Below are 17,841 nucleotides of genomic sequence, written 5' to 3'. Positions count from 1 at the left end.
CTTCCCTTCATATCATTGTATCTTTCTTGATTAAAAGGAGGAAGGAAAGATTGTCAGCTGCCTGTGTTGCTCATTAAGAAGAGATGATCACTCTTCATTATTTCTTCTCTGATTTCTGTAGACCTTATTAATCAAAAATGGATCTCTTGGTTTTAAATATTTTGCTCATACTTAATCTTTTTAGCGGAGAAGGCAATGGCAAGAGTGCCAGTACTCTTGCCTAGAAAATCCCATGGATGGAGGAGCCTGGTGGGCTGCAGTCCATGGAGTCGCTACAAGTCAGACATGACTGAGCGACTTCACTTTCACTTTCACACATTGGAGAAGGAAATGGCAACCCACTCCAGTGTTCTTGCCTGGAGAATCCCAGGGATGGGGGAGCCTGGTAGACTGCCGTCTGTGGGGTTGCACAGAGTCGGACACGACTGAAGTGACTTAGCAGCAGCAATCTTTTTAGACATGTATTTGTGCTCACTCTGTGTGTTCAGTCACTCAGTCGTGTCTGACTCTTTGTGGCCTCATGGACTGTAACCCTCCAAGCTCCTCTGCCCATGGAATTTTCCAATTAATAATACAGGAGTGAGTTGCCATTTCCTACTCCAGTGGATCTTCTTGACCCAGGGATCCAACCCGCATCTATTGTGTCTCCTGAACTGGTAGACAGATTCTTTACCACTAGCGCCACCTGGTTAGACATTATTTACATATATTCATTTATTACAAATCTGAGATGCTTAAGAAGACTTCAAGTTGTGGAGAAAAACATGGTGTGAAATGTTCAATGTCATTTTCACACCACAAGGGAATACTTTGCATAATTTAGTGATTTTCAAAACTGTAAGAAGGATGATGCCAGGCTTCTGAAAGAGTATACACTTTCTCTGAAATATTTCCCCAATAACTCTCTTTGGAGAGGAAAATGAATACATAATTAGGAAAGAACATGTCTACTGTGGGTTATGCATACCATTTAAGATTGTGAAGCTGATAATGCCCTAGAAAAGTATGTTTATAGAACACTTAAATAAATGCCTTCGATGTAATCTTGATATCTTCACAGTACTGGGAAAGAAATGTATGAGTTGAGACACTGTGTGACTGTGAATTGGCAGCATTCCTTGCAGGAAATGTCTTCTAGAATTTAATAGCACTCTCTGCTAAGAAGTCTGACCTGCTGCAGGGTCTTGAGTAATTCCCAACAGCTTCTAAGAAAGACCCCCAAAATGCAAGATAATCCTAAACTGAATTTACCAGTTAAGGTGTCCCAAAAGCACAAAGCCAACTTTCAGTAGGCTGAATTCTCAAAAGACCAAATGGGAAGAGGAATCTCTGGTTTTTGAATGTAGGCACCCCCTGGAGTTTGTACATTTGAAGGGGCTCTCTAGAGACTCTGTCAAATTCGGGAGACAACCACTTAAGTTTTTTCTGGATCCTAAATTATTTAGACAACATTGTCTATCAATCACTTAATCCTCTATACTTGCTTCTGGTCCCAGAGAGAGATGTTCAGAAAAGTGTTTATTAATCTGAGTCATCTGTATGGGGTATTTTTAAACTATCATATTTGGTTTTGCAATCCATTCCATCGATAAGCTTTATTTCTCATCCTCATTTCTATTTTTTGGAGGAAAAATTGTTTTATTGGGATTCATAAAAAATTATGTATATTTTTCTCTATCATTAATAGGAAAATAATGTTCATTTTTACTCTGTAAACTTTGCACACTCAAGATTTGCAACCCCCTCACCCTTTTTCCCCTACTTTCAACAAAATGAGTAACTACTTAATTTCTGGCCAGATTTCATTTGCTGTAGTATGCTTTCAGCTGCATTCTGGTGTGACACCATCTTCACTATCTTTTTTAATTGGATGCAAATTTAAAGTTACTTGATTCAGTGCGTTAACTTCCATTTGATATTATAATATCAAATGTTTTATTATGTTAGTCACTAGAGCAATTAGAGCAAAATGCTAATGATGATGGTACCAGAATAGCATAGCATATTTGCCACATGCTGAATTTTTAAAAAAACAAATATAGAATATATTGGCTGTTTGAAAGAACAGCAGGCATAAAATTATCACTGTATATTAGAAAATCTATTCAACAGTTTCTGATATTTTGAAGTTAATGAACACACACAAATGAGAAATTGTTAAATTCAGATAGTGCTTCTTATAGTCCTTTTGATTCATTTATCAAAATGCGTCCTTCAATAACTAGTCCATCTGTGTTTGCTCCGTCATGTCCAACTCTTTGCAACCCCATGATTGTAGCCTTTTAGGTTCCTCTGTCCATGGGATTTCCCAGGCAAGAGTACTGGAGTGGGCTGCCATTGCCTTCCCCAGGGAGGTATCTAACCTTCATCTCTTGCATCTCCTGGCAGGCAGATTCTTTACCACTGTGCCACCTGAGAAGCCACTTCAATAACTATTAATAGTCTAACCATTATAAATACAATCATAATATAATTCTGGAAGTATAATTCTAATTTTCTCAAACCAAATACCAACGATAACCAATATCCAAAAATGTATCAATATTCTGAATGAGGAAGAATCCCACCTAATAATATAAATTCCTCTGAATTAGTAATCAGACTTTTACTGGCAGATTAATAGATACAATTTTTTACATTTTAAAACTTGGTCATTTTTCTTCTAGCCAAGGAAGAAAATACAAGAAAAAATCTTTTATTAGTTATCCTTTTGGTGACAAATTAAATTCCCTGTTCTTCATAGGCCAATACTTTGATTGCTTTTATATTTCCAAATTTATGTGAAAAACTGAAAAATAAAACTGACTGATATTAAGAAGTAAAATTTCTACCAACAAAGTACTCATCCTGAAGTGTAATCTTAAATTAAGTCTTATGTGACAAAAATTGATTGGATCTCCGTTTCTTCCTCTTAATGGTAAAGGTGGTCTTAATCATATAAGTCACAAGACACCATTTAGCATATAAACTTTGTTTTAGACAAGTATCTTAAAATGAAGATGAAGCTTTACATGAAATGTTTTAAAATTATCAGAAATCTGCCACATTTAAAATTACTAGTCTTTAATTAAATAATTTGTTGCTAAATATTTAGTTAAATTCAATGGATTGTTTAGTTTTAATTACTAAACTAATCAATATAAGCAAATGAGTTATAATAACCACGTCCAAATTTAGAAAGTTAAATAATAGGAAAATGACTTGTAAATGTGCAGCATGGTATCAGTTATTTTATTTTCATTAATTGTCATGTATCTTGCCATGTCCTTTATCTACTTGTGAATTTACAAGGAACACAGCAGGTTGTGAATTTTTAATAGGCTTTCCTCAAGGAAAGAAAAGGTCAGTATTAACATAAAATTCTTCTTAAAGATTTGTGGCACAAATGTTTCACACTGGAGAACAGGTGTTACTGAGGAACTAAAGCCTCAATAATCTGACATTTTTTTTTAATGTTTAAAGAAACTTTAATATTGCACATAATAAAATAGCACAAGGTCAAATCAATATAAAATTTATCTCAGGGTAGAGGCTATAACTTTTTTGGCACTCTTTCCATAATTTTTCTTCTCAATATCACAAACAACTGATTTTGTTCAACTAAATGTTTAATAAATCCAAGTACTGATAAATAATATCTGAACCAAAAATTGTAAGAGTAATGAGAAAACTACAATTATAAAATATTAAATCTTCTCTGATCTTTGCTTATTATAATAAGTGAATTGGAATGTAAAATAAAATTTCTATCACACACACAAGAAATGAGGGAGACAAACAATAGCAGGGTAAGAAGAGAAGAGAATGTGAAAAAGAAATTATGGTAATAAAGAGAATCTTAAAAAATAGAAGCCTAAAAAATAGTTTAGGCAGAGGACTATAATTAAAGAACTTTGTCCATTGATCTTTTTCTATAACTTAGGAAATCAGCATCATCGTCATACCCTTTACTAGTTAACTCTTATCTCCCATCAGGTTTATCTAGAGTAAAAAGCAACTTGCCAAGTCTCAGGACATGTGGAAATGCATCTTTCTGCCTCATAATATGTATCTGTTTTATCTCTTTACTTGTCCAGTTCTCACATATGTCTATTTAAATAATATTTCAATAAACACAGACTAGTGCAAAGCCCTCAAATATGGTCATTTTGTCCCTTTATTCGAGTGTTAGTGTTCCACTGTTTCCCTCTGTGAGAAAAGAATGTTTTTTCTTTACTTTTATGCAAGTTCTTAGAGTTCAAGAAAAATGTATTATGTCTGGTTTCTTAAAACAAACACTTATAAATTCATAGATCTAATTTGTTTCTCTTACATTTGAGAGGGAAGAAGTCTTTTCATTTCTGAATCACGAAACCAGCAGTCCAGCTTCCAACTGACATCTCTTTGATTCCCAGCTATCATGTTCAATTTTCTAATCCAACGGAAACTCACCCGGTATGTGGTCCAATTACAAGATTTAATTTTCACTCTCTGTAGCGTAAGTGAAGGTAAGAATCCTGCTGTGATTCATATTCCAAAACTGAGTTTTCTAAAAATTAAAATCTCACCATACTAGCAAGTTCTTTTTTGTATGTGTAACTGATTAGAAGAGCAGAACTGGTCTTAATGAGTCCCATCTTGCCTTATTTCCGTCTCCACTCTGAATCTACGTTCTATCTTCATCCAATCTTCTTTATGAGATATAAAATTTGTAAAATGCAGAAAAAAAACAACAACCCAGGTTTAAACCTCTACTTCTTCTTTACCACAAAACTTGTGTGATATATATTTAAGGAACTCCACTCATTCCCATAAGCTAGTTTAGGGACTTTCCTGTGAATTTCTATTACTGTGTTTGAATCCCCCATAGTATTAGGACGGAACTGTTGATTTTCTTTTAGAAAGACTTGATTCTTATGAGAGTAACTAAATATTTCTCAATTAAAATTGTTGAATGAATAGAGAGTAAACACTGTAAATGTCTAAAAGACATCACAAAGTTATCTGATGAGATGATTGATAATATCAATAATCTTTTCTTGAACTATTTGTTTCCCAGACAGAACAAGAAATATGCAATGCTTATATCTGTCATTTGGAAAATTGAAGTTGTATTGCACATTCATATAATTGGAAAGTTTCCCAGCAACTATGTGCATTTTCAATTACTAAAATTCTTCAATCTTGTGGCTTTTTTTTCCTGGACAACACAGTCATATGTTACTTCTGAGAGCTGTTTTGTTAAACACAGATATTTCTTATTTCTCAAGCTTACTTTGTTGTTGATAAATAGCTAAAAATGAAGTAAAAAAGTATTTGTCACCTGACTTCTAGATATTTTTCTCCAAAGTACCTATCCATTTGAGATTTTCTTTTTTCTGTTACATCTGTAATAATGAGGTTTTTATCCAGAAATCAGGAAAATTAAGTTTGATCCAAATTTAATGGCTAAATGATGATTACTACAAATAATTAACTGAAAAATAAACTGCTTTTATAAACCAAGCAGTAACCAGTAATGCAACATTTTTTTGGGGGGGAGGAATTAAGTATTTGTTTAATTTAAACAATTTTGATGTCCACTTAAAAATACTTTCACAGGCAAGTTCATTGACATAAGCTTATAAAGCAAAATGAACTTTCAAATAAGGGATAAGATTCTACTTTAAAGAGAATATAATCAGTGTAATATTTCTACAGGTAATTACATAAAAATTTTTGCTGGTTTAAATAAAGAGCAAAAAAAATCAAACCTATTTAGATAAATATCTAATTCTATAATATTTTGTATACTTGAAGGATATTGTCTCCAATTTTTATTTCTCTAGGCTACAGGTAAGTATGCCTATTCTGATTAATGACTACATTTTATATGAGTATAAAAAAAAAACCAAAAACACGTAACCAATAAACTTATTTACAAAGCAGAAAAAGACTCACAGACATAGAAATAAAGCTTGTTATAACCAAAGAGGAAGGAGGGAGAGGAATAAATTAGGTATATGGGATAAATAGATACATACTACTATTTATTGATGCTTTTGAACTGTGGTGTTGGAGAAGACTCTTGAGAGTCCCTTGTACCGCCAGGAGATCCAACCAGTCCATTCTAAGGGAGATCGATCCTGGGTGTTCATTGGAGGGACTGATGCTGAAGCTGAAACTGCAATACTTTGGCCACCTCGTGTGACGAATTGACTCATTGGAAAAGATTCTGATACTGGGAAAGGCTGGGGGCAGGAGGAGAAGGGGACGACAGAGAATGAGATGTCTGGATGGCATCACCAGCTCTGTGGACATGAGTTTGAGTGAACTCCGGGAGTTGGTGATGGACAGGGAGGCCTGGCGTGCTGTGATTCATGGGGTCGCGGAGAGTCGGACACGACTGAGCGACTGAACTGAACTGAACTATTTATAAGATAAACAGCAATGACTTACTGTCTAATACAGGAAACTATATTCAATATCTTGTAATAACCTATAATAGAAAACAAAGAAAAGAATGTACAACCAAATTAATTTGCTGTATACCTGAAACCAAACTATATTGTAAATCAACTATGAAAGTGAAAGGGAAAGTCACTCGGTGTGTCTGATTCTTTGCAACCCCGTGGACTCTACAGTCCATGGAATTCTCCAGGCTAGAATACTGGAGTGGGTAGCCTTTCTCTTCTCTAGGGGATTGTCCTAATTCAGGGATTGAACCTGAGTCTCCCACTTTGCCAACAGATTCTTTACCAGCTGAGCCACAAGGAAAGCCCAAGAAGACTGGAGTGGGTAGCCTATCCCTCCTCCAACAGATCTTCCCAACCCAAGAATTGAACTGGGGTCTCCTGCATTGCAGGCAGATTCTTTACCAACTAGGCTATCAGGGAAGCCCAAAACTATACTTCAATTTTAAAAAAGACAACATGGACATGATGATGTCTAAGTAATACTACATGCTTTAGCAAAACTTTGAAAATCTACACATTGTTTTTCTATTTCTTACCAAATAAAAAGCAAAATAAAAAATTTTAAATGATAATCTCTTACTATAAATAATCAAACCATGATCAAAGCATTAAAAAAGTGTTTATTGGTTGGGAGATACAGTTAGAGAAAAACTTACAATCCTTGTGTTTTACAGAGCCATGCTCTGTTTATCTTATGGCTAAGTCTCTGCCTTCAGGGGAAGAATTCTGTGACAAACAAGGGAGTTTTCATATCTGAAACTGGCACATCCACTTCCAGGCCATGATACTCAAAGTACTTGGGACTCATTATTCCCTGCCCAAACATCCTTAAACTTGCTTCTAGATCCTGAAGAGTCCCTTCTCCCGGTCAGGCTGCCAAAGGCCAGATTTACCCATTGTTATATGAAGCTTTAATCCTGAGGCTGGTCTAGTGTGAATTTGTTAAAAACAATATACAGTCACCCCTCCACAACTGTGAGCTCAGTGTCTGTGAAAAGTGGAAGTGTCCATTGTTTCTGACTTTTTACGACCTCATGGACACCATCCTACCAGATTCCTCTGTCCACGGAATTCTCCAGGCAAGACTACTGAAGTGGGTAGCCATTCCCTTCTCCCAGGGACCTTCCCAATCCACGGTGGAACCCAGGTCTCCTGCCTTCCAGGCAGATTCTTTACCATCTGAACTACCAGGGAGATTCAGCCAATCTCAGATGATAAAAATGGTACACAATCCATGGGTGGTAGAATCAACGGATGCTAAACCTATAGATACTGAGGGCTGAGGGCGTCCCTGATGGCTCAAATGGTAAAGAATCTGCCTTCAATGAAAGTGACCCAGGTTCAATCCCTGGGTCAGGAAGATCCCCTGGAGGAGGGCATGGTAACCCAATGCAGTATTCTTGCCTGGACAGAGAAGTACGATGAGCTACAGTCCATTGGGTTGCAAAGAAATGGACATGACTGAGTGACTAATACACACACACACAGGACTTCACTGTGCCATTTATGTCAGGATTCAAGAATCCTCGGAGTTTGGCATCCACTGGGGTCCTGGAATCAATCCTCCATGGATACTGCAGGGAAATTGCTGCTGCTGCTGCCGCTGTTGCTTCAGTTGTGTCCAACTCTGTGAGACCCCAGAGACAGCAGCCCACCAGGCTCCCCCATCCATGGGATTTTCCAGGCAAGAGTACTGAAGTGGGTTGCCATTGCCTTCTCCATGGCAATTGCCAAACAATACATGGGCTCCTGGACAATATTAGGACTGGAATGGGATGTGCACAGGGCTGAAGCCACATGAATACATGTAAAGCTCTTTGATGTGATGATTAGATTCTGGAAGATTAGTGTTGAGGCTCTGTATTGCATTGTTTCTTCATAAAACTTTTTTATGCTTGTTAAGAAGATTTGACAAGGTAGGAAGCTAGATAGAGCATATATTATTTAATTGTTTATTAGCTTGATTTATATCTCTCAAATATATAGGCTGGTGTTATATAGATATCTATTCATACTCTTGCTCTGAACTCTGCAAATATTTCTTGGGGGCAGCTGCTGTTTTTTGTATGAATCAAAGAATGATGGGTAAGTTTTCTAATGTAGGAGCTGTGTTATGCAACTTTGTCTGTCCTACAGTCCTTAAGATATTGTGAATTCCCCATCAGAAAAACAGTAATTAATAAGTTTACAGGAGATAAATGCTGTGTATAATATGAAAGTAAAAGGATTTTCCATTCACAGCAAGAGATGAGAGCAGCAGTGTTTACATCAGCATATCAAGACTGATGACTTACGTCTTTGTCAGGAGTTATTTGCTTACAGAAATGGTTATTTACCAAGCTAAGCAAAGAAAGGAGCTGTGTTTGGTTTATTTTATTACTTTTTTCCATTTAGAATAAAAATCACACTGATATGGAAATGGCTAGTCCTATTGTTTAAAGTATATAGATGAGTGTGATCATACTTATTCAACTCTCATTTCAAGAACTAAGATAACTGACCCCATTATTCAAAGATGGGACTTGAGAGACCTTCTTTGAATTCTTTCTGCATTATGTACCTTTAGACATTATCATGGATATGCTCATTTTTATTTCCCCTAGCTTCATTCAGACCAAGATAAAGGAGATGGATCCCTCAAATATATTTTATCTGGAGATGGAGCTGGTACTCTTTTTATTATTGATGAAAAAACAGGTGACATTCATGCTACAAGAAGAATTGATAGGGAAGAAAAGGCCTTTTATACTCTACGTGCACAAGCTATTAACAGAAGAACTTTGAGGCCGGTAGAACCAGAGTCTGAGTTTGTGATCAAAATCCATGATATCAATGACAATGAGCCAACGTTCCCAGAGGAAATTTATACAGCGAGTGTTCCTGAAATGTCGGTTGTAGGTGAGTTCATTTACAATGTTTATGGTGGCATTCAAAAAATATAAAAAATATTTATCAAGAAATTCTTAGAATATTGCGGTCAATTAACTGAAGTCATCTTTGATTTCTTAAGAGTACATACTTAATTTTATGAATAAAAAATGAGTCAGAGAAAAGATTAATGCATTTTTCACCTCCTATGGGTTTGTAAATTTCTACAATATAATAAATAGACACTTCCCTCAAAAATACAAGAAAATACCATTGAACTTCAGTAGAAAACTATGAAAACACAAATGTTTGTCACACATATTTGGAGAATAGTAGTGTAAACTTCTGACTCCAAATATATTATAAGTACACTTATAAAACCATAAATGTAATCTGGAGTCTTTATATGTGTACTCTCATTGTAATTTGTCTAAAGAGTTTGTATTACCTAGATGACATGAACAATGAAATTAATTAGATTTTCTATTACTTCATATTAAATTTTTAAAAATATTTCACTATAGCCATTATATATGAAACTTTCCTGATGAATTACAAAATTAAGTTGCAAAAGCTGTGAGATAGAATGTGTGAAAAAACTGGAAGTATAACATTCAAGAAAATAGAATTTGCTTTTCAATAAATAAATAGAAGTTGTTGGTAGGCAAAGAAAATTAAGACTGATTTCATGTTTTTGATAAATAAAGAACCACAGAAAAGTAAATATCAGGAAACAATGATAACATCTATAGAGATACGTATTCAGATTTCGTAAAATACATTCATTTCTCAAATGTAAGAGAAGTAAACTGATGAAGTAATTCTAATACATTTTCCTTGTAACAATTATAATAGAAAATGTCATACTGCTTTTCTCAAAAGCATTGTTCAGGGATTATTATTTAATATTTACTTCACTAAATCCCAAGGACTTTTGGCAATCACCTTAATATAAAGCCCTTTTATATATTTTGAACTTTATTAAATAGCTTTTAATAGTTCATGGGACTTGGGATCATCTTGGAATGTTTCTAAATTTAGAATTTAATCTATTCATAAAACTGTATTCTGGAGCAGATGTTAATTATTTTTAGAGTTAATTAGTGGAGAGAGGGAAAGAAAAGCATACTACTCCTTTGTGATTAGATATGCCCTTTACACGAAACAAATCTATTATGTGAAAGTGAATTTAAATATCAAACCAGAGCATTTGTAAAGTGTCTGCCTTTACTATAATCTGATACACTGTCAGCATTATCTATTACATGAATGAAATGCACCTGTTGGCTAAATAAAATAGTTTGTTGAATTCAAAGTTTACCTATAATAGCTCTCTTTCTATTTTTTCATCTAAATTATATACAAATGTTTCTTTAAGAGGTCATTATTAAAGCCAAAAATCATTCAAGTCTTCCATGAAAACCAGTGCTTTTGCTCCTCCTTCTGGTACTGTGCAGAACTAAGCTGAATTTGGATACTTCAGGTACTTCTGTGGTGCAAGTCACAGCTACAGATGCCGATGACCCTTCCTATGGAAACAGCGCCAGAGTCATTTACAGCATACTTCAAGGGCAGCCGTATTTCTCTGTGGAGCCTGAAACAGGTCAGGAATCATGAATCAGTGTTTATTTATTTAATAGTCTCTTGCCTGGAGAATCCCAGGGATGGCTGAGCCTGGTGGGCTTCCGTCTATGGGGTCGCACAGAGTCGGACACGACTGAAGTGACTTAGCAGCAGCAGCAGCAGCATGATCATTATAAGTTTTTTAAAAAGGAACAGCACCTTAACATTAATACTCAGAGAAGAGTGATGATGCCACAATTAAAGATTTAAGAACTCAAAGTTGAATGATTGCGCAAACTAATGGGAATATACCTGCTTTTATGTTTTTCCATCTGGGTTTAGGACACTAGACAGTATATATGACATTCTTTAGAAAACAGAAGAACCTCACAAATTGGAAAATTTGTACTGAGAATCATTTTTATAATCTCTAGACAATAAAAAGCAACAGAGAAAACATTTTTGTCTTTCAAAAATCACTACTTTGCATTTGCAATTTGTGAGCTTAATCAAATAACAATTGAGATTTTAATGACCATAATAAAAGTTTTCTTTTTTTTTCTTCAAGGTATCATAAGGACTGCTTTACCAAACATGAACAGAGAAAACAGGGAGCAATATCAGGTGGTAATCCAGGCCAAAGACATGGGCGGCCAGATGGGAGGCTTATCGGGGACCACCACAGTCAACATCACGCTGACAGACGTCAATGACAATCCCCCGCGCTTCCCCCAGAGTAAGCTTTCTTTAAGGCCTTTCTACAGGGCAAAAGCTTTAGACTGAAAAAAGAAAAGAGAAAACGCAGCCATCAATCATTTCCTTTAAAACAGATTGAAATGTGCTACAAGGATGAAGAAAAAAGATATATATGCTGATGAATTCATTGTTTTTGAAAGATAAAAATTAAATATTTCAAACATAGTTCTTTCAGAGACAGAGGGCTTTGTGATCACAAACTCTCTCCATATATATTTATATGTCCTATATGTTCTACGTCCATGATTATCATCTAAGAACTATTTCTATCAGTTAGCATAGGAAATGTTTTATTAAAAAAAAAAACTAAGTTATACTCTCACAATGAATGTGTTTATTTCTCCTGAGAATTTAATAAGCAGCATTCTAATTTGAGGATAAAATTCTTCAGTAAAATATCTAATTTTTCATATTATAAAGACTTAGCCAAAAAAAAAAAAAAAGACCTAGCCAAAAAGAACTGCATAGGGAGAACCTTACAAACTAATCAGACTTCCATTTACTATCACTATGCTAGGCTTGCATGTGTTTGGAATAGCAATCTTACTGAAACAGCTTGTATTTCTGATCTATTTATAGATGTATTTTGTAGTTTAAAATGAATCCTTCAAATTCTCGAAACAGGTCAGGAATAGGTTAAGAACCATTAGCATCTGACCATATAATTACATTTGTTTATTCTCTTTTATACAAATTTGGTAGAAAACATGCAGCTAGAGCAGGTGATATTGGGTCTCAGAGGACATTGCCAAGACTCAGTCAATTTACTGTTAATCTAAAAGACCCTTTATTTCAAGATGGATCCTCACATTGTTAGGAAATGTGGTATAAAACAGAGGCTTTGGGATGATTTATGTTTTTAATTTTTAACATTTGCTGCATATTAACTTCTAAATTGATCTCTCAATTTTAGCTTTTTTTTTTTTTTTTTAACCTTTGGTAACTTTGTGTTAAGGTATTAAAACATAAAAACCAATAGCTTTACGTGATATTTATATGTTTACACTAAAGACCATTACACAGAAAGAATTATAGGCTAAGAATTATTGTGTTGTTTTGACTCTTTAGAAGCATTTCACCTTTCTTCTTGTTCCAGTTTTATCTAACTTTGATTATTAATAGTGCATGATTTTAATCAAATTGTTTAAAATCATGTGTGTTGAAAGATTATAAAATTCATATAGAATAATCTTGAGTGGACTGATCATATACTCATGTATTTTTGATGATATTTTGTTAGATACTTAATTTACATGTCCTTCAGCTATTGCTATTGTGGTGTTTGACCCAAAACACAGAGAGAAGATGTTATGCTGTTTTCCAATTATCAGGCCTCAACTTCAGGGTAATTTTAGTATTGACAGTGAAAAGAAAATCAAGAATAAATCTTTATAGTTCTTTCAGAACAGGTATAAAGACATACCCATACACTAAAACTTAAATTTCACATTTTACATTACCAAGAGAAAAACCAAACTGTAACTAGCTGCACAATCCACAATGAGCAAAAGTATTTGTGAGAAAAGTGTTTTGAGTAAAAGATGACCATTAAGAGGATTATTACATTTTATTTTTAATGTTATTAATTATTTATTTGGCTGCATCGCGTCTTAGCTGCAGCATGTAGGCTATTTCATTCTGGCACGTAGGCTTCCCTCTAGTTGTGACCCATGGGCTTAGTTGTGCTGTGTCATGCAGGATTTTAGTCCCTTGACCAAGCATTGAATCCATGTCACCTGCACTGGGAGGTGGATTCTTAACCACTGGACTAGCATGGAAATTCCAGGATTATTAGAGCTTCAGTTCTCAAGAACATATATGCACATGTGTCCAAAATACACAGCCTATTAAAATTTATGCATTTGATAAACAAATTAATAGATTCTAATTAAATGGAAAAATAGACATTTGAACAGATGAAAATACCCAGTAAAATTCATTGTATCATTTTTCTTCTACTACAATACCTTTATTTATTTCACTGATTACGTTGTTTTCTTAAGTCAGATTTTATGGTTGGTATCTGGTAGGCATATTACACAAGCCAGGATATAATAGTAATAGCAATAATAATAAAATAATAAAAATGAAAAGAAAGAGCATAGCATGTTTTCTGAATAGCGTTTTCATTTCACCATGCATCAAGTTACTTATTGACCTACTTTATTTTGTCATAACCCATTGAGCTTAGTATCTGATCTTCATTTTACAAATGAGAAAATGAATGTTATAGGCGAACTGCAAGTAATGGCAGAGGTGGTTTGAAATCCATGCCCAACTCCAGATGTACCCCATAATATGTTAGAAGAAGTTTTAGAGCATCATGTATCCTGTCTCATTATTTTTAAATTATAAATGGAAATATAATTTATGGATTTTTATTTTCTCAATTATCCTTTCTCCTATGAATATTTGCAACCATATCTTACTATTGGGAACACTCAGTCATGGCAATTAGAATGCTACTTGATAGTCTAGGTTACCTAACATGCGGAAAACTAGTTTTTAATTTCTCATCTCATTTCATTAAATAGCCAATGTTTGGTGAGAGTTCCCCAGGTTATGAAGACCTTCATATGTAGCATATCACTGACACTCACAAGTTACTTGTATACACACATTGCTATTATTATACCCAATATGCAGAATAAGTAGAGGAGGGTCAGAGTGGAAATAATAAAGAAAACAAGCTAGTATTACCTAATAAAAATAGAATGCAAACCAAGAATGTGTGCAACAAATGTAATTTTAAATTTTCTATCAGCCATACTTAAAAAGTTAAAATAAGCAGGACATATTAATTTCAATCATATATTTTAACCCAATATTATCCTTTAAACACATCATTAATATAAAACTTATACAGATGTTTTACATTCTTTTGTCACATGAATCTTTGAAATACCCTTTTTCATCAAGTATTTTCCAGTTATATCAAACTCAAACCAGACATTTGCAATCAATAACTGCATGAGAGTTAGTGACTTAACTGGTGTTTGCCATATGAGACAGTTTAGGACAGACTATGGAGTCATTCTCATGAGCCCAATTCTGTCTTCTTCATTTGCAAGATTTCTCACGTTGGTGCATTTGAATGACCTCTTAATAGAAGGTGCCATTCCAGTGCCATTCAGTAAAACTGGATGGCAGTGCATACCCCGTGGAGTGGTAAGACCAAATAATTTTAAGTATATTAAGTACTTGACTCAGTGGCTGGCTATTAGTGTATTTATGTGCTCAATTATGTTAATGTGTGCAAGAACTGCTCTATTTTTATTATTATTTAATATTACAAAAGTAGGGTTAAAACTTAAACTTCTATGCAAGCTAATCCAAGTTCAACATTTTATAATATGGTACATCTGTAGGAGATAAAAATCTCAGTCATTTGGAAGGAACAGAAACATATGAAAGCCCACATGTCCTTCATTGCTTATTTATTGTGTAGATCTGTAAAAATTGTTCTCAATCAGAGACAGTTTTGTCCCCCAAAATACCCTACATTGGTAATTGTGCTAATTTCCAACTTCATGAATTCTTCTTCTTTCCCTTCCTTTATGACTTGTAGTAGTTCGAAGAAAGGGCTTATATCAAAAGATAAATTCTCTCAAAAATATCTTCCATTGTAAAGGATGCACTCAGTTCTCCTCCCCTCTGTTTGGAAAAGTGCTGCTCCTCTGTTTGCATATATATATTTACAATAGTGTTTGGAAAAAGAAGCTTCTCAATAAATATTTTTTAAATAAAAGAATTTCTGATTTCACTTGAAGAGATCCTCAAATAATATCAGAGTTCCAGTTCTCCACCATGCCCCTGGTCTATTTAAGTCACAGACCTGTTTTCAGACAGCTCAGATGGACAAGTGGAAGTCAGGAATCAGCATCAAGTACATTTATGTAGTAATTGAGCTGGGAATTTATGAAGAGAGAGAATTTATAAGCTCCAAAAAAGTATGATTGAGTGATGGGCTCCTTTGTATTTATTTATTTTTGATCTCAATATATTTCAGAATATTATGTACATGATAATTAATATCAAATTGTGACACTGTGATATACTTATTAAGCAAGCTTACATATCTATCCCAAGTGCCCTCAAAAGAGTAAATTTATTGCTGCCTCCTTTTTTTTTTTTGCTGTGACATTGAGAATATTAACAAAAATTAGTTTTTCATCATTTTGTTGTTGGTTCTGAAAATTAGAGAGAATTTTCACTTACAGAAAAGTTTTATTTTATTTTTTTAAGATGATGGGACACTGGATATACAAATAAACTTAATGAGACTAGTTTTCTGAGTATATTAATGACAACACTTTTCCATAAAATTATATTTAAAGATTATACAGAAATACAGCCCATTCAGAAATACAGCCCATTGTAGAATAGCATGCAATTCTAGAATCACTCAGAGCCTGGGAGAGATATGATTTTTTGTTTTCACTGAATGACCTTTATTGGCTACCTTTATTTAGCTCATAAATAACATAAATATGGTTTGCCTACACTTAAATAAAATACAGCAACAGTATAAAAATAATAGTAATAGGCACAATGTTATAACATGGATTAAACACTGTAAAATATAACGTAAAATTAATTCACCTATTCTTCAAATCTGTATAATTATAATAATATAACATCTATTTCCCTTTTTATTAGTTCAAAAAAACATGAAACGTAAGTCACTTGTTAATAGTTTTACAGCCTGAAAAGAAATACAGTTTCAGTGGCTAAAAAATCTGTGCTTCTAACCATTATACTTGAAAAGAAATTGCTACATCAAAAATTCTCTTTATCTTCCAAGGTGAATCTTCAGTTTACTTCAGTTCAGTTCAGTCGCTCAGTCGTGTCCGACTCTCTGCAACCCCATGAATCATAGCACAACAGGCCTCCCTGTCCATCACCAACTCCCGGAGTTCACTCAAACTCATGTCCATCGAGTCAGTGATGCCATCCAGCCATCTCATTCTCTGTCGTCCCCTTCTCCTCCCGCCCCCAACCTTTCCCAGCATCAGAGTCTTTTCCAGTGAGTCAAGTCGTCGCATGAGGTGGCCAAAGTATTGCAGTTTCAGCCTTAGCATCAGTCCCTCCAATGAACACCCAGGACTGATTTTCTTTAGAATGGACTGGTTGGATCTCCTTGCAGTCCAAGGGACTCTCAAGAGTCTTCTCCAGCACCACAGTTCAAAAGCATCAATTCTTCGGCGATCAGCTTTCTTCACAGTCCAACTCTCACATCCATACATGACCACTGGAAAAACCATAGCCTTGACTAGACGGACCTTGGTTGGCAAAGTAATGTGTCTGCTTTTTAATATACTATCAAGGTTGGCCATAACTTTCCTTCCAAGGAGTAAGCGTCTTTTAAATTCATGCAGCATCTGCAGTGATTTTGGAGCACCCCAAAATAAAGTCTGACACTGTTTCCACTGTCCTTCCATCCATTTCCCATGAAGTGATGGGACCAGATGCCATGATCTTCGTCTTCTGAATGTTGAGCTTCAAGCCAACCTTTTCACTCTCCTCTTTCACGTTCATCAAGAGGCCTTTGAGTTCCTCTTCACTTTCTGCCATAAGGGTGGTGTCATCTGCATATCTGAGGTTATTGATATTTCTCCTAGCAATCTTGATTCCAGCTTGTGCTTCTTCCAGCCCAGCGTTCCTCATGATGTACTCTGCATATAAGTTGAACAAGCAAAGTGACAATATACAGCCTGACGTACTCCTTTTCCTATTTGGAACCAGTCTGTTGTTCCAAGTATAGTTCTAACTGTCGCTTCCTGATCTGCATACAGGTTTCTCAAGAGGCAGGTCAGGTGGTCTGATATTCCCATCTCTTTTAGAATGTTCCACAGTTTATTGTGATCCACACAGTCAAAGGCTTTGGCATAATCAATGAAGCAGAAATAGATGTTTTTCTGGAACTCTCTTGCTTTCTCCATGATCCAGCAGATGTTGGCAATTTGATCTCTGGTGCCTCTGCCTTTTCTAAAACCTGCTTGAACATCTGGGAGTTCACGGTTCACATATGGCTGAAGCCATATGGAGAACTTTGAGCATGACTTTACTAGCGTGTGAAATGAGTGCAATTGTGCAGTAGTTTGAGCATTCATTGTCATTGCCTTTCTTTGGGATTGGAATGAAGACTGACCTTTTCCAGTCCTGTGGCCACTGCTGACTGCTAGTTGCCTGTAAATGGGAACAACTTCAAATGGGACAT

General features: G+C 35.0%; 1 protein-coding gene across 1 annotated transcript in view; it reads left to right on the top strand.

The window, feature by feature from the left end:
• Positions 1 to 17,841, top strand: part of LOC129553347 (cadherin-10) — a 187,453-nt gene that overhangs the window by 126,886 nt on the left and 42,726 nt on the right. Inside the window, exons 3-5 of the mRNA XM_055422237.2 lie at positions 9,038 to 9,332; positions 10,786 to 10,905; positions 11,434 to 11,601. Coding sequence (XP_055278212.1) covers positions 9,038 to 9,332; positions 10,786 to 10,905; positions 11,434 to 11,601 — 583 coding nt within the window. The remainder of the gene's footprint in view (positions 1 to 9,037; positions 9,333 to 10,785; positions 10,906 to 11,433; positions 11,602 to 17,841) is intronic.

The sequence above is a fragment of the Moschus berezovskii genome, chromosome 18 (genome assembly GCF_049115385.1).
Source record: "Moschus berezovskii isolate FMDL1 chromosome 18, NW_MosBer_1.0, whole genome shotgun sequence".
NCBI classification, from domain to species: Eukaryota; Metazoa; Chordata; class Mammalia; order Artiodactyla; family Moschidae; genus Moschus; species Moschus berezovskii.
The sequence above is the reverse complement of the archived record's forward strand: the minus strand, read 5'-3'. Positions and strand labels throughout refer to the sequence as shown.